We start from the raw sequence: 20,454 nt of genomic DNA, 5'->3' as shown, positions 1-20,454 counted from the left end.
ACTAAAACAACCAACCCAAACTAATGTAACAACAATAATAAGGTAACAACACAATAAGATTTCAACAATAGAATGATTACAAGGTTACACAACAAGAACACTACCAACGGTTACAACAAAATAAAGATAAAAAGATAGATAAATTGAGGTATAATCTTACGAACCCAAGAACATATGACACTCTTGGACCCTTAACACTACACACTATAATCACCTATCCCTTACAATTGACACAAGAAAGGCGTCCACCACCCAAGCACCAATGTATCAAGCAATGCAACACACAAGACCCTTGTATATGACCCTAGTTACGATTTTGGAGCTCTCTCTCTCTAAGAGGAGTGTTCGCTCAATATCATTAAGCAACTAAAGAAATAAGCCCTATAATATTCTATTTATACTACATTACAATAATAGACAAAATGACAAAAGGACTCTTTAGTGACTAGTCTTCAAAAATACTCAAAAGTGTCATGATCATGATCATACTTGTATTACTTGGGGCAGCCCAGTCGATTTTCGACCAAAATCACGCCCTGACCCTGGGCCCATCCCCGAACCGGTGGGCTAAACCACACCAATTTGACCCGAAAATGCCCCATTCCGCCCGTTTGACAACCCAAACCGCCCAGAAAACTAAAATGGCGCACACTAGGACACTCCACAGCTTGCCTGAGGCAACCCGATCGATTTTCAACCAAAATCACACCTGGGCCCATCCCCGATACCATGGAATATAGCACATCGATTTGGATCAAAAATGTCCGTCGCGTCGTTTCACTCGTTTGACCACTTAAACCGCCCAAAAAACTAAAATATCCCACACTAGGCTGCTCCGCAGCCTGCCTGGGGCTGCTCGGTCAATTTTTGACCAAAATAACACCTGGAGCCCGGACCCACCTCTAAAATCGTGGGCTATAGCACACCAATTTGGCTCAAAAATGTCCCGTTCGCGCCGTTTCACCCGTTTGACCACCCTAACTGCCCAGAAAACCAAAATGGCCCATTAACAGTTGGAAAAGTAATAGTTTATTCCACTAGTTAGATGTGCTCTAAGTCCAACATGTATTGGAAAAGAAAAGAAAAGAAAAGGAAACAAATTACATCATTAACTGTTTAAAGACTTCGAACAGCAGTTACAAATCGAAATTGGCTCTATTTCAACATTTCCTTAAAGAAAAACAATCGAACAATTCCCAAATCATGATCCTTCCTGATTGCATCATCCATATAATACACAAAAAAAAACTCCAAAGAAAGTATAAGTGAATAAATTCATTGTCTTAATGCCGATGTCGGCCAATAGGCTTAAAAACAATATCAGCATCAAATCTCCGATAGCCAATAGCCAATCGGACTAAAATGTCTGGCGAACACCAGTACGCGATAAACTTTCTGGAGAGGAACACTCTAGCCTCAATATAGAATTTTAAGTTCAAACAAAAGATCTTTCCCAGAAAGGTAACAAAGAGAACCATCAGATAAGCATTGACATAATGTTGGGAGTACAAAGGAAAGTTTCAATATACTCCATAAACTAAGAAGAGTCGAAATTTGGTAATTTATTGCATAAAATAAGATGTGGTTTCTTCTCTACCTTTTGGATTCACATTTCACCCAATGTGTTGTCCACTCGAACTCATATGTCATACTCATCGCTTGTAGATGTGATGACCTTCAAAAGTTTCCTTCATAACACAATCCAAACCTGGAGTAAGAATGTTCTGGCAGTCAAAATCGCCAACCCATCAAGTAAATATAAGACTAATTTAACGTGTTTTTAGGATTGAATAAAGCGTAATAGATTTAGATGATTCACAAAGCGAACCCAACTATTTAAGAGAAATGCCTATGAGATTTCTTAGATTTGCGAATGAAGATTTTGAGTTGGTAGATTTACTTACTTTATAGGTCACGTAGGACCGCACAAAGTTCATTCCATCATCGTAACTAGTAAGATGCATATCTGCTACTAGCTCCTAAGGAACTTAATTGCAACTTGACATTGCACCAAAAAATAACATATTCGTGTTTATATGATCCAAGCTTTGGATTTATAGAAATACACAAAAAAAAAGAGATTTCTAAATACAAGTGTGATGACTGAGAATTTTGAGATGATGCATATGGAAATGTCCATTACCGCACTTGAAAATGAGTACTTGATTTCTTGTGAAAAATGTTTTTAACACCTTCCAATCAAACTTCAGACAGTTAACGTATGCATGATACCTTTTTCCTGCTCTCCTCTCACCTTGGTCACCTTCCTGCTATTACCACCATCTTTTGTAGCCTTACACATAATATGTGCAAAAAATTGGCGTAATTACCGACAAATCAAGTAATTTGGAGTAATGTAGCACATAAATTATTTCAATCAAAGACGCCCGCTGAATACTTGCAAATCTCATGGTCATGGCAACGTTACAAGAAAGGCAAAAGCTTACACTTCACCACGAAATCAGCAGTTAGTAGGAATGAGCATATCCCATAAAGTATGCATAATACAAAAGTGTGTGTTTCACAGATGCATTAGCCCCTCCCAACCGTAAAAAAACTTTCAACTATGATATGAATTTCCAATTTACAACAGAGCCGATGGAAGTAAAAGAAAAGAATGGCAATACAAACAGATGAATTAAAATTTATTTTTTGAAAACGGTAACAGATGTGTGACTTTGTTTCACTCTTTGAATTGGATTCCCTACTCCTTAGTAAGTCCTACTATGTCTTTCCTCCATAATATATTCAAAAGACGCACAGTGGCAACCAGATCCAAACAATATTATAAAAAAAGAACAAGCTATTCATTTTCAGATATCATGGCATGTGTTAATAAGTTTCACTGTCGGGAACTAGTAGGAGCTTGCGGGCACTGTTACATCAGCAATCTAGACAGGTATAGACATGTTAGTATAACATAAAATGCAACAAAGATACGCCTCCAAGGGCGTGGCCTAGTGGTCAATAAAATGAGTTAAGAACCATGAGGTCTCAAGTTTAAATCTCAACGCACCATGAGGTCTCAAGTTTAAATCTCAACGCCCAACAGAGGCCAAAACGTTAGGGGGTTTCTTCACATCTGTCCAAGACTTGACGGATAGAGTTACCCGGTACTTGTACTGGTGGGAGGTAGAAGATACCCCATGGAGTTTGTCGAGGTGTGTACAATTGCTTTCCCGGAGACCAAGATCATCAAAAATCAAATCAACGAAAATAGTGATTGCTAGACCTTGTCAAGCAAAACAAAATAGAAACACATTTTGTGCTTTGGTAACACTTAATAAAATTTTTGTCTATGACTTTTACAAAGGGTGCAAGGCGGATACCTTTGCCTTGTTAGCAGGTCAAGACAATTGACATTAAGAAGGGAGCTTTGCATAGGTTTTGGAATGTCAAAAAAATTGAATCTGATGGAAGTAGAAGATCAATCCATCACCGGGAACTTCATATTCTTTTGTATATCTGTTATGGTAGGTTGCTCTTGCTTTAAGCAATGCAATAATGGTAAAATAACCCTGCAACTTTGCTTCATATAGAAAGTCTTAACACAACCAGCACCAACTGTGATGCATTAAAACACCATTAAGAGAAAATAGGGGGACTCTTCTTGTTATCATGTTTGATATGCTTTTGAGTCCGATCATGGGAAATGGTACTTCCGAACAGTCTAAACGTGCAGATATCCTTTATCTGAAGAAACCACATTAAGCTGTGCACATATGGGACAAGAGGACCACAAATATAGAAAAGTGATAATCACTGCATAAATCAGGAAAAAAGGCAAATACGACAAAACAAAGAGCGATACAGTAAGTAGACCAAGACATCTCGTCCCTGCTTCTAAAAGGTCCTCAATCTTTCTGTTGTCACTTAGAAACAGGGGAATTAGATTATCATTGTCCTTCACCATGCAAAAATCATAATACCTGATTATGCATTGTCAGACATCAACGTCTTGTCACCCTGCCGGCAGGGGTGGCTCAAGTGTAAGGCGAGTAAAGCCTTCGGTTTAGGCTCCCAAAATTTTGAGGCTTCAAAAATTTTAATAGTAAACTATATAATTTCAACGTAGTGAAATATATTTTAAAAATTATCTAAAAATTAATATCAACGAAAAAAAGTTCTCATTTTTACAAGAAATATTTTAGAAATTTGAACTGAACAACTCAAACTTTATATTAATGAATAAAGTTTTAACAACAACATCCAAAGTTAATGCATTGCAAACAAATGACTAACATCTTATTAACTAGAACTAGAACTAATCTTTACTTTTATTAATAAGCATATTAATATGTGAATTTAAAGGTTCTTTATCTTTTAAAAATACTACACCAAATTATATTTTTGTATGTAAGTTTATATATTATTAAATTTGAGTTTAAACCACTAATTTTATTGAGAAGCCTATTGGCTTGGGATCTGAGTAAGGAAAGGGCTCGTAGCCATATTATTGGGCTATATGCGACTTGGTTTTATTAAATAGATTTAGAAGAAGCCTGCACTTCGGAAGACTCAGTTAAACATTAAACACCAATTAAGATTGTCCAATTATAATTGAAAAATCTGTCATAATTAACCCTCAGGATTGGCTTGCTGATAATTGGCTTGAGCTTTGGGTGCTCTCTTTCAAGGTCTCAAGTTCTATTCCCACTGGGTGCAAACAATTTTTTAGGGCCATCGGACTGGGGGAAACCCTGAATTACCCGTGGTGCACTTGCAGGAAACTCCTTCTGGAGCCATCGAACTGGGTGAAACCCTGAATTATCCGTGGTGCAATTGCGGAAACTCCTTGCCAAGGGCCTGTGCACCCTGGATTAGTCGGGACTCGAAGAGTCTCGGATACCCGGTGCAACTCAAAAAAAAAAAAAATTGTCATAATTAACCACAAACCGAAATATTTATTAATAAAGCATGCATGAAAGGAAAGCTGAGATGTAATGGATGAAAAACAATTTAATTAAGCTCTAGAAAAAGAAACATTTAACTTCAAGAAACTACCTAGTCATAGGTCAAAATGAGATATGAATCCTGAAGGAGCTCATTCAACCCGACTTTCCAAGAGATTTAGAGATTATAATTCTCAGGTTTATCTGAGTGGTAAATTGCACATTAGCGACGGTTTATGAATACTTAAAACTGTTATCACCAGTTGCCACCCCTCCAACCCAACAAAAGACTGGATGCTTACACAAACTACACAAACACAAAGAGGAGTGATCCAAAGCACACTTGAAGTCTTGAACTACCTCGGAAGAAAGAAAAATTAAACTATTTACAAACAGACACCTAAGAAATTGAAAGTTAAAAAAAAATGTCTGGCGAAAGGTAAATTATCAAGACGGTACTTAACTTTACAAACAGTACTGCTCTATCGCTGCATGTAAGCAGTCTGAAAGAACCTGGATATCAGCAAAATCAGTTGTCACACCCCTTTTTCATCTACTCATTTTTTGTACTAAGCAGCTCACATTCCCAATTTCCTACTCATTGAAATTAGTTCTGGAAAAAAAAGACTCTGCCCACCTTCAGAGAAAAGCCACTTGTACAGTACAAGTTTGTCAATGAAGAGATTAAGGAAAATGTCCGCTAAGGCAGTAACTATCCAACCAAAGTCTCATCTTTCTTCTATTTCCAACTTTTAAGCTTGTACGTGAATTAAATTCATCCCAGCAACTTTTGATTTGCTTCCATATAGCTACTCCATAAGGAAGCCTACAAGGGAGATTCCATTTCCATCCCATGTTTTACAATCACAACTTTCTTCCACAATGCTTTCCATCGAACCTCCAACATCATTTATATAATAAATTCTTCTTGTGTATTTTCAAATTTCTAACTGCCATACCATCTTTTTCGTCTTTCGTGACTGCCGACCATTACACTAACTAATGCTTTTTCTTGTCACTCTTACCTTCCCAAATGGAGACTCATTGAATCTATTTACAGGCAAATATTAGAAAAACAATCTTTCAGCAAACTGATACATTTTTTCCAACCAGTGCAACATGCTACCGTATCTTCAATGGGAAATAACCATACCGAGTGATTCTGAAATTTTCTCATTCCAACAGACTATCCAATGCACTCATTATCAAGCACATATACATCAGAATCATTTGAAAAGTAATGACGTGCAGTTGAAACTCTAGAATCATACACAATTCAAATGGCTAATCAATCAGGAAAGACAGTTTTCTAAAGAAATCCAATTTGTATTTAGATGCATCTCTTATATTTAAAGAAGAAAAAATGTATCTTCTCTTTTTATTTCTCCGTAACCGTGAAGTTACAATTCTTCATTCAAATGGACAATTTCCATTTCACCACCGTTTTTTAGTTTCAGATGATGAGATATATATATACATGAATCAAGTTCTCCTACCAAGACCTTTTAATAATCGGGAAAGGGTCAAATACACCCTTGTACTATCAGAAATAGTTTAAATATAGCCCTAGTTATACTTTTGGTCCAAATATACCCCTCCCATTATACTTTGACACAAATTTGACCTTAAATTTGACGGAGGGACACACGGCAAGCTCGAAAACAAATGACTCACCCCCAATTGTAAATATACGCGATTCCTTTTAAAAACCCACCCACCGGAGAGTCTGTTGTCTTTCAGTTTTTCAATTGACTTTTCTCTCGGAAAAAGACTTGCATACTTACATGGCCGGCTCTAAGGCTTTGAGAATTAGGCATCCGCCTTAGGCTCCCAAATTTGGACTATGGAGGGCCTCATTTTTTAGGTTTTCCTAAATAAAAAGAAACTTTAAAGGGTAGATTTTTTATTTAACAAAAATACTTTTTTCCCAAAAGTGTAAGGCCTCCGATTCATTTTTGGCTTTAGGCCACATGCAAACTTGAGCCGCCCCTGCATACTTATATATTCATTTGGTTTACTAATTACAATCCATGAATATCAATTAAATAAGTTGTTGTCACTTTGATCATTGTTATTCCAATAAATAAAAAATGTAAGTGGCTTGGAGAAAAAAAATAAAACAATTAATTTCTAAGCAACAGTGAACTGAAAGCATCATTGCAACCAGCTGGAAAATTTTACAATGAAAAAAGAATCTTAAACAAGTAACATTTCCTATTAAATGTGTAAACACGTTTGTTATTTAATACAATACTTATTTTAGACAAAACAAATGATGCTTCACTGACCATTCCAAGAAGAACAATCAATCAATTATTAAAACGGGGAATTAAAAAGGTTATTGCTCGAAAAAAAAGTTAAGAGCATTTGAAAAAAATGTTCATAATAAAAACAACTCTGATTGAAAAGAGACAAGATACAAGAAAAGAACTCAAAGAAAAAGGAACAAGTCATAAATGGATTAAACAAATTGTTTTTTAAAAAAGGACTCATTAGAATTGGGATGAGTCATTTAATTTTGAGCTTGCTACATGACCAACCATTAAAATCAAGGGCATATTTGCGCCAAAGTATGACAGGAGGGACATATTTAGACCGGAAATATAACGAAAGGGGTAAATTTGAAGTGAAAGTATAACGACGAGTATATTTAAACTATTTCTAATACTACATGAGTATATTTAACCCTTTTCCGCAATTAACCTTTCTTGTTTTCGATGATGATCTATACATGAAGTTCTTCAACCAAAGCCTTTAATTAATTAATCATCTGTCATATTTTTCATTTGTGATACATGTACATTTAGTGCACTAATCTTTTAATTAAGAAATTACTGTCAATGTATTTTGAGAAAGATAATTCATGATTAAAGCACACAAGGGTGTGACATGATAATCAAACCATAAGGTCACAAGTTCAAATCGTAACTAAGATAAAAAAAATTAAGGGATTTCTTTCTATCTAGCTTAGCCTTATCTTTTGGTATTAGTCAGGTGCACGCAAGCTAGCCCACACACCACATTTGTCCAAAAAAAAAAAGATCCTGATTGAATTATTAAAAATCCAACATTTTGTCTTCAAATTGCAAAAAGAAAGAATACTTTTGACCCAAAAGTAGTTTATTTAGATTTGACCTATAAATTATCAAAGGAAAGAAGCATTAAGTAGATTTGACCAAGAAACTACCCAAGGAAAGAAGAATTAAATGCACATCAAAAAGGGTCGAAGATTAGTAATTGAAATCCATATACACTTGTTCCTTCGCGTATAGAACCAAAATAAACTTCTTTTTTCTCATATAGAATCAGATTATACTTGTTCCCCTTCTCTATCTCCTCGGGTAATTTCTTTTCAATTTTCTCTCAAGTGTTGTTATAAAGGTCTCCCTCTCCCCTCTCCCCTCTCCTCATCCCTCATCCCTCATCCCTCATCCCTCATCCCTCATCCCTCATCCCTCATCAAGTGAAAGATCAACTCAGGTTAGATCTAAACAATCAATTTTTTAAGAAAAATAAAATAGAAGTATTGTCTAGGATAGCTTGTGCACACCTCGATTATTTCACCGGGTACCTGCTATATTCCACCAACATAGGTACCGGGTAATTCTACCCACCAAGGTTCACTCAATATTTTTCTCTCGCTAGAACTTGAACCTTGGTATTCACACCCTTGGGCGAGAAGAAGTAAATCATTTAGCACATTCTTTCTTGCTAGTAATAATATTTATATCCTTCTACAATGAAACTATTGAGTTGGCTTTAAAAGTTGTGGTTCCAAAAGATAAATTTCAGTGATGTAGTTTTACTCTAACATAATTGTTTTTAAATTTCTCGTCAACTAAGTTAAATTAATTACCCTAAATAGATCTGCAAGAATTATGAAACATGAGAACCCTAACCCTGTGTTTATCAAAAAGTAACAATTAAAGATGTGTGCAAAAATCTATAATTACCCGACAATTCATAGGTATAAATGTAAAGATACTTGATTAATATTCATTACTCAGCACCCAATTTACAAAGTGGAATTGGGTGCATCACTCACACACAAGAAATTATAATTATGGTGGAGGAACACGTGTAGGTCATAGAGAGAGACAAAAAAGGGCATAAAAAAAGAGTGAAGAGGCAGTATTTTAGGCACAATCGTAACTCTTGGGCAGTTCTAAATGCTCTTTTTTCAGTCCACTCTCCCATAAAATTGCACTCGCACTCCTCTCATGTTCCTTTTAGGAATTTATGTTCTTGATTTTGCTCCTTTTAGGTATACTCCTAAATAAACATATGCTCAAAAGAGGCGGATGAAGCAGCAAAATCAAGAGCAGAAAACCCTAAAGGAACACGAGAAAAAAGGGGAGGAGAGTGACAATTTTATGTGAGAGTGGACTGAGGAAAGAGTATTTAGCTTCCCAAAAGTTACGGGCGTGCCTAAGAAACTGCCTCTTCACTCGCTCTTTTGCAACTCTCTCTATCATCTACATGTGTCCCTCCACCATAATTCATAATTTCCTGTATGTGAAAACTTTACTTGTATAGAGCGAATGGCTCTACGTCTACCAAAGGAACCAAAAAGAAAAAGAACTAGTGTGTCCACTAATTACAAGACACAACTTAGAGGGAGTTTGGATTGACTTATTGTTAAGCGTTTTTGGCTTTTAAGCACTTTTTTAGTTTTGGTAGTGTTTGGTAAAGCTAAAAAGTGCGTTTAAGCACTCACTTTTAGGTAAAAAAGGTGTAAAAATAAGTCAAAAGCCAAAAGTTGGGTATTTCCAACTTATGGCTTTTACCATTTAGCTTCTAACCTACTTTTTAAAAGCTAATACAAACACCCCCTTAGTGCTAAATCCAATTCAAAGAGTAGAATTTAAACCTTGTGCCATACTAGATCCAACTTACAAAGTAGACACTCATTATTCATAACTCGATGAAAAAATATACAGTAGATTTCCATTTACATGATGTAGCTTAGTTCTAAATCCAATTTGAAGAGCAAAAGATCTGAAAACTTGGCGATTGTTCAACCCGAATCCTTTAACTCATTAAGGTGAAATGGTCATATTTATAGATACCCAAGGTCTGGACAATCTAAACCTATCCAGTTGGCCATCTAGACACCAATTCAGATGGCGACTTTTTCCTCTTCTAAATGGTGACTTAATCAATGATCTTAAAAGGGCTATGAGATGGTATAGCCAATGTAGAGACTATTTAGACAAATAATCTCCATAAAATAAATTTTTCCTATGTTCCATCTTGAATTGCTGCAACTAATTTTCAGTCCTCTCACAAAAGTTCAAAATAATATTGTTAAAATTGCACTGTTAATCAATTATTACTTTTTAAAAAACTTGCTTTGATAATCTTTTCATTGGATTTTTCCCTCAAATCAATACAGAGGACGCAAATTTCACGATGAATTCCAAGATCATTGAGATTTTTCAGTGTTTGTGTTGTATTTTATGCGGTCAGCTATACAGAGAAGCCACCACAATTAACCTCTGCCTTCACACATGTAAGTTTCGATGAGTCAATTTTCCATCTGTTTTTTTATTTGCATGCATGGACATGTAACAGACATTATTGAATATTACCATAACTAGTATCTGTTCTCGAGCGATGCACGCTCGATATAAAAAGAAGTTACAATAATACAGTAGCACATGTTAAATAAAAAAATCAATATGAAAAATTCAACTTTCTTATTTTTAACCAAAGAGGACTTCAGATACTTAACATGTTCATTGACATATTTAGCACCACAAACTAACTAGCAAAGCATACTTCAACGTAGACGAGTCATAAACATGTTATATACTGTCAAACTTGAGATATAACTGTCTTTACTTTATTGATAACAGAAGCATAACATTTTATGAGTAGTATTAAGCAAAAGATGTGGCAACATTATTCTCATGATTTGGACATCAAGACTCAAGGGAAAATGAGACCATGAGATGCTCAGAATGCTTCCTTCTTTGTAAAGTATTAAGCGAATGTCTAGTTACCAAATAAGAAATGCATATTTTCAGCTATCAATTTTTGTATTTCTATTGGTTGAGATGGACCTAATTTGTCTTTTGCTGTTGATAAGTTTGGTGAGATTGGTAATTAGCTGATTTGCTGACATATCTAAGAAAACGGTTATCTGGTTTGCTTAATCATATGATTCTCCTGAACTCCATCTAGAGGTTAAGAAAGAACATGAAATTGAGAAGTTATTTATCTAACTTCTAACAATTCCTTCTTGCTTGCAGTTTGCAAAAGATGCATCTATCAAGCAGTTCAAGAAACTAAGTGCTGCCCACAATGCAAATTAGACCTAGGTTCTTCACCTGAAGAGCATCTCAAGTAATTGCTGGGCCCGTTTCTTTTTTGTTTGAGTTTCAATTTTTTTCGCAAGTAAATATGTCGTCAGAAACATAAAAAATTATGCAATAGTTTCTATTTAACTAAGTACTTTGACATGCTTCAAATAAATAGTTGATTATGGTCTGAGAAATATAACACAAGACTATTTCATTGGGATATATGAGAGATTTTTCTATACCTGGATTTGCTGCACTCGAGCCGAGAGTCTTTTGGAAACAGCCTCTCTACATCCATGAGATAGTGTACCCTCTACTTTCTCCATACAAGTGGACCTCATTTGTGGGATTTCACTGGATATGTTCTTGTTGTTGTTTGTTGTTGTTTTCTGTATACAAGGTCCTCTCCTTGAGCTCCTTCAGTAATGGTAAAAAAAACTACAATTAAACAGCTGTGACCTTCCGAATCCGAAGTTTCTTTTGGACCCATCACCAGAACTTTGGCAGTTCAATAGATCATTTGGGCCGATGAGCACCTCTCATGTAAGACAGAATTCAGAATCTTTTCAAGCCTACATATCTATCCACATAAACAGTTGTGTTATTAAAAGCTACTGCTTGTTGATTTAAGTGAAGCGATAGAAAGCTGAGTGTTATCACTTCATGAGTGAAGCCATGTGCTTCAGTGAATGTATTAAAAACAATGACACATGTAGTGATCCAAACGGGAAACACTCGGTGTTTTAAATCTCAACTTTGAGGAGTTGGATCAATATGCGTATATTGAATATTGAATGCTGAAATGTTAGTACTTGAATGCAACTTAATTATTGTAGTACTAAATTAGAATATGTTAGCATGTTAAAACAAATCTGAAAAATTGTGTATTTCACTTCAAAGAAGTGTATGCTTCAGTTCTCACTTTTCGTTTCAAGCCCCGTGAATGTTGTGGCTTTAAAACCCTATTATGCCTTTAAAAGCACAGAGTTGCAGCATATAAGGCAGATCAAAATGTCTGGCCTCCAAAAAGCTAACGCCCCATTAATGAAAGGCACACCAAGTGGAAAACCTATCACTGCTTTTCGTAAACCAACCTTTTCTTTTATGATCGATAATCCGTTTGAAGCCAACAATTAACACCAACGCCAACTTTCAAACTCGGGGATAATGGACCCGGCCCTCTACCCTTCTCCAATTAAACCCCAAATTAAGTTTGCATGTGCTGAGATCGAAACTGCGACCTAAGGCACAAGTGCCTCAACCTTTGCCACTCGAACTCAGCCCTAGGGACTCTTTACTAACCTTAATTTTTTTGGCAATGGACTGCATATTTTCAACAGAAATGACGAGAAAATACAGTCCATAGCACAGAAAATTCAGCTCCTCCAAATTGGAGAAGGACTACTGAGATTAGAAGCTGATGATGTGAAGCAAGGAGCTGGAACTTCCAAGCCACCTGGAACTGATAATCAGCTTGAGGATCAAGAAATTTCTGGGGAGAAGTTTCACCACAAACCTGTGGATGCAGAGAAAGAAAATACCTTAGATTGCACGTCCTCACAAGAAAGCTCAGCTTTCCCTACAAATGCATCTGCAGTTAAGGTAGTTATCGGCTCTTTTCCTTTTTCTCCAGTCAAAAGTTCACTATATTTGGCGTACATGTTTCAAAAATGATTCTGCCTTAAGTTTGGACTGTTAGTCAGATATATATATTTCGTATAACCTCAACATAAAAGTCTGTTTCTTCAAAGATGCCTCAGGTTGTTTGCAGTGTAGCAACAACACGTGCTGAAATAGGTAAGTCCATGATAGAGGACAATATCAAAGAGAACAAGAAGAAAAAGAGGAGCAAGAACAGAAAACCACACCAGTTTACACGAGGTGAAACTAGTAATACTGGGGAGGAAAACCGAGTTATTGGGCCAGACGACATTCATAAAGAACATGCCAAAAACACAGTCTCTTCAACAACCGAAAAGCATGTTTTGGAAGAAAAACAAAGGGAACTTTCCTCTTTCTGGTTTTCTCTTGTACCACAGGGGGACAAGTAAGTACCATACCAGCCAAATCGCTCTGAAGGTTCTTGTCCCATTGATCTGACATAACTTTGTTCTTTTACTCTTGGCAGGACCGAACTTAGATTGCCTTCCCTTGATTGGCCCAATATCCGTGGCAAGTAAGATTTTCACATCCATGCCTATGCAACTATTCTTTTAGCATAGACTAGTATCTAGTAGAGTGTATTGTTAATTAAATACATGCATGCAAAAGGGGTCAAGCTATTGATTGCAATTCATGAGTTAGCATTTAAAACTCAATTTCTGTCCTCTATATTGATCTGTCCCCTATACGTTTAAATCTCATTTTCATTACCATGTAAAATGAAATGGATGATTTTGCATCACTTGCAGGGGGATGATCACTGTAACTAAAATCAAGAAGTACATTGCACAAAAGCTAAATATGAATGATCATACTGAGGTAATGATCGTATAAACAGAGTGCTAAGCTACTTTCAAAGTATTGGCTTTTTTTTTTTTTGGTTTAAATCAAGAAAGTGTTGCCTTAATTCATGTAGAAGAAAACCACAAGGGTAAAGAGATCTTTCTTTTGAAAAGAAGTGTAAACCTCTTTAAAATTCTTAAAAGGGGAATTGGTCAATTCACTATAACAGTGTACAAGCAAAACAACTCGTGAACTATATACTTAGCCAGTGATTTTTCCCCCCGGTCCCCACATAATTACTCAAAACTTATGACCTGAGCTTTGACCACATAATTACTCAAAACTTTTGACCTGAGCTTTCTTTCAAGAGTCTATATCCATGATATGAATTTTTCCTCCTCATTCTTAGTTTACAGAAAGCATATAAAAGAATCAGCCTTTTTGTGGTTGGGAAACAATTGAGTGAGCTAAAGTACAAATTAAACACACCAAGCAGCTGTCTCTTCAGTTTTATCAGTTAACAGAGAACTAACAAGTAATGAATATTTTTGATGGCTTAATATATTATCAAAAATCTGCATTTCTTTGAACTAGTTAGTTATATAAAAGTCATTTATTTTTTGAAAAATGTATAAAAGTCATTTATTAACTAATGTTGTTACATCAAAAACTAGGAAACTTTAAACTTTTAACTTCTATTTGAATTATATACTAATGCTTAGTTAACATAGATAAGGGAACTTATGAATGAGAAGGGAAGCAAAAACAGTTGAATGATCTCGAATTAAAAAAACGAAACAAACATGAATTGGACAGTGAAACAGACTTTTGTTAACACTACAGGATATGTTGAAAAAAAGGTCACAGTACTGCTTTGCCACTGAATCTTTTACAACATTTTGTGCAGGTGGATGTTGTATGCTGCGGTGAAAAGCTGAACGGAGATATGACACACAAGGACATTCAACTTCTATGGATGTCACACCTTCCCAGTTACGGAAAAAAAAAAAAAAAGTGGGACTTGAAGGAGGCGATGATTGAGCTAGGGTACATCAGAAGCGAGAAGCCTGAAACTTCCCAAGAGAAATAAGAAGTGTGGCGACTGGCTATCATGGTTTAAAAGAAATGAACTGCCTCAGAACAGATTTACAGACTTATCAGTAGACAATTTCTGTACTTGCATGATAATAGCCTCACAGCTATTAGTACCTAGTACCCTTCTTTTGCTTTACTATTGGCAACAATCTATGTTTTGGACCAGTGTTCTCGAATTTCATATCAAATATTATGCTTGCTATGGACTGCTATATACCTATCATCTAGTTGCACTGGCTGCTTATCTTTGCATCTCCCACCAATGCAATATACAATGAGCAGTCTTTTTAGAATGCATCTTACATTAAGTAGGTCTTTTTTAGAAAGTCTGATTTCACTAATTTATATTCCACTAAAGGCAGATAGAAGTAAGCCTATTTGATACTACTACACTTATCATGAAAACATGATAAAAGTTGATACCCCTCCCTTTCTGTCTTTTCTCAGCCCATTCATTAGTGCTTGACATATAATTTGCGACTTTAAGAGTCAATTCAAGCAAAGACAGTCATATCAAACATTGTGATTATTTATGTACCTATATAACGATAGGAAGGTCTGGAAGATGCGAATTACGGCAGAGGATTAGGGCCAGTTCGGGTCGCTAGTGTAGGGAATTAATTGGTGGGGGTGTATTCCTGTTATGATTCCGTATTCAGTGTTTCGTGTTCCGTGTTCCATGTTTATTACGAATCTGTGTGCTTTCCTCTGCTTTATATTCCTGCATTCCTGCTTTACTCTGTTTTATATTCCTTATGGGTGCCGTATCTATGTTATGTCATCTGCTTCTGTGCTGTACTATGTGTTTGTGTGATATCTCGTGACTTGAGCCGGGGGTCTTTCGGAAACAGCCTTTCTACTTCATCAGAGGTAGAGGTATGGACTGCGTACATCTTACCCCCCCAGACCCCACTAAGTGGGAATACACTGGGTTTGTTGTTGTTGTTGTTGTTGTATATAACGATATTCTTCTAGTAGTTCACAAACTAGTTCAGTCACATTTAATTGTATTGCTCCCTACGCTCCTGATAAAGAATGATTTACTTTCCTTCTCACTTCTTCATTAATAAATTGACCGTCTTCCTCTATATACAAATATCTCTCCCTCCTTATTCATACGAGATATGTTTGGATTGTCCCACAAATGTTTGCTTTATTACTTGAAACTGTTCCCCAGCTTTTTATTTAGTTTTAATATTACACAAGTTCAAGAGCTGTCTTTTATCTTGAGCCGGGGGTCTATCGAAAACAATCTCTCTACCTCGTTAGAGGTAGTGGTATGGACTGCGTACACTCTACCCTCCCCAGACCCCACTATGTGGGAATATACTGGGTTTGTTGTTGTTGTTGTGTACAAGTTCAAGAGCTACAATTATGGGATATCAAACTGACAAAAAAGTAACGTAGCCGATTCTGCCTAAACTTCATTGATCAAACAGTTGTGATAGTAAAAATGATCCAAGAAGATCAATCTACATCATTTCAGACTTGACATGACGTCTCCTCAACGGAGTGATGGACTATTTGCCATGAAATAAATGATCCTTAGGTGTCTGGACCATACTATTATAGTAACAATAAAACCAAAATTACTGCAAAAGTTCCTATTCCTACTCCACCTCCTATTAGCAACAGATACTTAGTACTTAGGTAACTCTATCCACCAAGACTAGGATAGATAGGATGAAATCACCTAATCGCCTAATATTACTACGAAAAGTTAATACAAAATATTTTGCTTTCACACGCCTCGACTAATTCCACAGAATATCGACCACCCCATAGCAACAACAAATATCAGGTCACTCTGTCCGTTGAGACTAGAATAGATAGGACGAAATCAACTAATCACTTAATATTAGTAGGAAACGTTAATACTAATCATTATGCTTTCATGCCCCTCAACTAATTCCACGAAATACCAACAACCTCCTACCAGCAACGGTAACTTTGCCCACCGAGTCCGAGACAAGGATAGATAGGAAGAAATCACCCAATATTACTACAAAACATTAATACTAATAATTATGCTTTCACGCACCTCGACTAACTCCACGAAACCTCCTGCCACAACAGATAACAGGTAACTCTGTCCATCGAGACAAGGATAGATAGGAAGAAATCACGTAATATTACTACAAAACATTAATACTAATCATCATGCTTTCACACACCTCGACTAATTCAACGGAATACCTAGCACCTCATATCAACAACAAATATCAGGTAACTCTGTCCATAGAGACTAGGAAAGCTAGAAAGAAATCACCAAATCACCTAATATTACTACGAAACTTTAGTACTAATCATTACTCTTTCACACAACTCGACTAACTCCACGAAATACCTACCACCTTCTACCAACAATAAATACCAGACAACTCCAGATCCGGCTCGGTTATTGATAGAGTGAATAGATCTGCCATTTCTTGTTGTCTGTGAACTGGGACCAGAATAGATAGGAAGAAATCACCTAATCGCCTAATATTAGTACGAAAATTTAATAATAATAATTATTTTTTCACGCACCTTTACTAATTCCACGAAATATATACCACCTCATACCAGTATCAACAAATACCAGATAACTCTATCCACCAAGACTAAGATATCCACCAAGACTAAGATAGACATGAAGAGATCACCTAATCACCTAATATTACTACGAAACATTAATACTAATCATCATGTTTTCACATACCTCGACTAATTCCACAGAATACCTACCACCTCCTACCAGCAACAAATACCAAATAACTTTGTCCACTGAGCCTAGAATAGATAGGAAGAAATCACCTCATCGCCTAATATTACTACGAAAAGTTAATAATCATTATTCTTTCACGCACCTCGACTAATTCCACGAAATACCTACCACCTCATGCCAGCAACAAATACCAAATAATTCTATCCATCAAAACTAAAATAGATAGGAAGAAATCATCTAATATTACTACAAAACATTAATGCTAATCATCATGCTTTCACACACCTCGAATAATTCCACGAAATACATACCACCTCCTAGCAGCAACATATACTTAGGTAACTCTATCCATTGAGACTAGGATAGTTAGGAAGAAATCACCTAATCACATAATATTACTACAAAACATTAATACTAATCATCATGCTTTCACACACCTCGACTAATTCAACGGAATACCGACCACCTCTACCAACAACAAATACCAGGCAACTCTATCCATCAAGACTAGGACAGCTAGAAAGAAATCACCTAATCACCTAATATTACTAGGAAACATTAACACTAATCATTATGCTTTCACGCATCGCGACTAATTCCAAGAAATACCAACAACCTCCTATCAGCAACAAATACCAATACCAATACCAGACAACACTATCCATCAAGACTACGACAACTAGAAAGAAATCACCTAATATTACTAGGAAACATTAACACTGATCATTATGCTTTCACTCACCTTGACTAATTCTACGGAATACCAACAACCTTCTCCCAGCAACAAATACCAGACAACACTATCCATCGAGTCTAGGATAGATAGGAAGAAATCAACTAATCACTGAATATTGCTAGGAAACATTAATACTAATCATTATGCTTTCGGTCTTTCACACACCTCGACTAATCTCACGAAATACCTACCACCTCCTACCAGCAATAGATACCAGGCAACTATGTCCATTGAGACTAGGATAAATAGGAAGCGATCACCTAATATTACTATGAAACATTAATACTCCTCAACTAATTCCACGGACTACCTACCCTATTACCAGCACCAGATACCAAGTAACTTTGTCCATCGAGACTGGAAAAAATAGAAAGAAATCACCTAATAGTATGCTTTCACGCACCTCGACTAATTCCATGAAATACCTACCAACTCACACCAACAACAGATACCATACAACTCTATCCATAGAGACTAGGATAGCTAGAAAGAAATCACCTAATATTACTACGAAACTTTAGAAAGAAATCACCTAATATTACTACGAAACTTTAGTACTATCATTACGCTTTCATGCAGCTCGACTAATTCCACAGAATACCTATTACCTCCTACCAGTAATAAATACCGGGTAACTCTATCCATCAAAATTAAGACAGCTAGAAAGAAATCACCTAAACATTACTACGAAACGTTAATACCAATAATTATGCTTAGAGGGAAGTATATTCGAATTAACGAATCAATAATCCAAAATATGATACAATATACTAAGTAGAAATACATAAATAGTAACATATTGTTAAGAAATTTGGCGTACCTGCAAATATGACGCAGTTGAATTTTTGGGGCTGAAAAAGAGTTTTGTTGTTAGTGAAGAAGACGAACCGATTAACCGTTTGCCTTTATATAGTCCCGAATCTTGAAGTCTCCTATTAAATTCTTTTTTTTTTTTTTTTATTCTTATTTTTATTTTTTGTTTTTTCTTTTATTTACTTATTTATTTTGGATAGCTTTGGTTGACTTTGTCACAAAAATTTGTTTTTTTTTAGCTTATTGATATTTGAACTTTGATTTTAGGGATGTGGGGTGATTTACAGAAATTTTTTTAATTAACGAGGCATAAATATCGAATATTTAAACTAATTAATTCGGTTGTTCTGTTATTTAATTTTTCAATTTAATTCTGATTTACCTTTTCTGAAATTTTGATTCTTCAGTTCGCTGTTAGGGTCTTGAGGGTCGTTTGATGTGAGGTACTAAGGTAAATTATCTTGGGATAAAAAAATAGTTCCAGAATAAACTTTTTTATACATTGTTTGGTTGGCAATACTCGGGATAACTTATCCCGGGACTAATAATAATCTCGAGATAAGTTATACCACATATTTGGTGGTATAAGTTATCCCAAGTTAACTTATCCTTGGATAAAATTATAAATGACAAAAATACTCCCAAACCCTTTTCTTTCCACTTTCTCATATATATATATAGAGAGAGAGAGAAACCTAGTTTAAGTGTACGCGCCTTACGCGTGTACCTCACCCTAATAAATTTAAACGCTACACTAAATACCATATTTATTCAAATAGTAAGAGAATTTATTTAATTAGATATATAGTAGTTGTAAATATCAAAGATACAAATGAGGTAGGTGTAAAATATATTGACAACCCCTTAAATTACGGTTGGTGTTTTAAAAAGAAAAAATAATCATAATATTTTATATGACTCAAAATTTTGAACACTAATTGTCTATATCATCATAATCATCATTCATTTTCAAGATACCTACAAAATTGGAAAAAAAAAAACTACGAAATCAATGCATCTAAGTAAATTAAATATTACAAAAATATATTTCTTTGACGTATCTTGGCGACCAAAAAAAAAGAAGAAAATTCAAATCAAAAAATAAAAAATCATTTAAGAACAAAAATAAATATATCTTGTTTCATATGTTCATATTAGATATTATTGTATTTTTCTAAAAGAATTCTCAATTTATAGAAGTTCAAAACTTTTTTCTTCAATAAAGAAATTATATAAATCTGATTGATTTTTACTTTTTTCATTAATTATTTATCAATAATAGAATATTTTAAATTCCAAATAAACTAAACTAACACAAATAAGAGTGATTTTTTTTAACCCTTATTAGTTTTTGATAGACTTTTACTTTCCCTTTATTTAATACAAAATAGAGTTCATTTAAAATATATATATATATATATATATATATATATATATATATATATATATACATGAGCAAAA

The 20,454-nt window shown here is 35.2% G+C and overlaps 2 protein-coding genes across 9 annotated transcripts; one reads left to right on the top strand and one right to left on the bottom strand.

Annotated features, from left to right (window-relative positions):
* Window positions 1-1,392: 1,392 nt before the first annotated feature.
* LOC124887259 lies at window positions 1,393-19,238 on the bottom strand. 6 transcript variants are annotated; one of them, XM_047396623.1, is made up of 4 exons: window positions 12,500-12,699; window positions 11,440-11,614; window positions 2,233-2,293; window positions 1,393-1,708 (listed from the first exon to the last, which is right to left on the bottom strand). In XM_047396623.1, the coding sequence occupies exons 1-4, from the start codon at window positions 12,559-12,561 to the stop codon at window positions 1,653-1,655; spliced, it is 354 nt and encodes a 117-aa protein (XP_047252579.1). In that variant the 5' UTR covers window positions 12,562-12,699; the 3' UTR covers window positions 1,393-1,652. The 6 variants fall into 6 exon arrangements, 2 of the variants coding, with proteins under 2 accessions (XP_047252579.1, XP_047252578.1); XR_007044646.1 differs by lacking the exons at window positions 2,233-2,293; window positions 12,500-12,699 and adding an exon at window positions 19,001-19,227 and having other exon boundaries at window positions 11,440-11,635; XR_007044644.1 differs by lacking the exons at window positions 2,233-2,293; window positions 12,500-12,699 and adding an exon at window positions 19,001-19,189.
* Window positions 8,156-14,820, top strand: LOC107840909 (E3 ubiquitin protein ligase DRIP1-like). Of its 3 annotated transcripts, none has more exons than XM_016684858.2 (8): window positions 8,156-8,233; window positions 10,288-10,404; window positions 11,147-11,240; window positions 12,538-12,799; window positions 12,958-13,244; window positions 13,326-13,373; window positions 13,609-13,678; window positions 14,550-14,820. In XM_016684858.2, the coding sequence occupies exons 2-8, from the start codon at window positions 10,305-10,307 to the stop codon at window positions 14,730-14,732; spliced, it is 1,044 nt and encodes a 347-aa protein (XP_016540344.2). In that variant the 5' UTR covers window positions 8,156-8,233; window positions 10,288-10,304; the 3' UTR covers window positions 14,733-14,820. The 3 variants fall into 3 exon arrangements, with proteins under 3 accessions (XP_016540344.2, XP_047252575.1, XP_047252576.1); XM_047396619.1 differs by having other exon boundaries at window positions 12,949-13,244; XM_047396620.1 differs by lacking the exon at window positions 8,156-8,233 and adding an exon at window positions 8,327-8,372 and having other exon boundaries at window positions 12,949-13,244.
* Window positions 19,239-20,454: the final 1,216 nt, after the last annotated feature.

Source organism: Capsicum annuum, chromosome 9 (assembly GCF_002878395.1).
Source record: "Capsicum annuum cultivar UCD-10X-F1 chromosome 9, UCD10Xv1.1, whole genome shotgun sequence".
NCBI classification, from domain to species: Eukaryota; Viridiplantae; Streptophyta; class Magnoliopsida; order Solanales; family Solanaceae; genus Capsicum; species Capsicum annuum.
Note: the sequence above shows the minus strand (reverse complement) of the source record. Positions and strands in the feature narration are given on the sequence as shown.

Excerpts from the sequence above, each read along its gene's own strand:
- LOC107840909 (XM_047396619.1), top strand. The coding sequence starts at position 10,305 with ATGAATTCCAAGATCATTGAGATTTTTCAGTGTTTGTGTTGTATTTTA. Across the intron at positions 12,800-12,948 it reads CAAATGCATCTGCAGTTAAG|ATGCCTCAGGTTGTTTGCAG; the intron begins GTAGTTATCGGC and ends GTTTCTTCAAAG. Across the intron at positions 13,679-14,549 it reads ATATGAATGATCATACTGAG|GTGGATGTTGTATGCTGCGG; the intron begins GTAATGATCGTA and ends CATTTTGTGCAG.
- LOC124887259 (XM_047396622.1), bottom strand. The coding sequence starts at position 12,561 with ATGGACTGTATTTTCTCGTCATTTCTGTTGAAAATATGCAGTCCATTG. Across the intron at positions 11,615-12,499 it reads CCATTGCCAAAAAAATTAAG|GAGCTCAAGGAGAGGACCTT; the intron begins GTTAGTAAAGAG and ends CCATTACTGAAG. Across the intron at positions 4,859-11,439 it reads CTCGAGTGCAGCAAATCCAG|TTGCACCGGGTATCCGAGAC; the intron begins GTATAGAAAAAT and ends TTTTTTTTTGAG.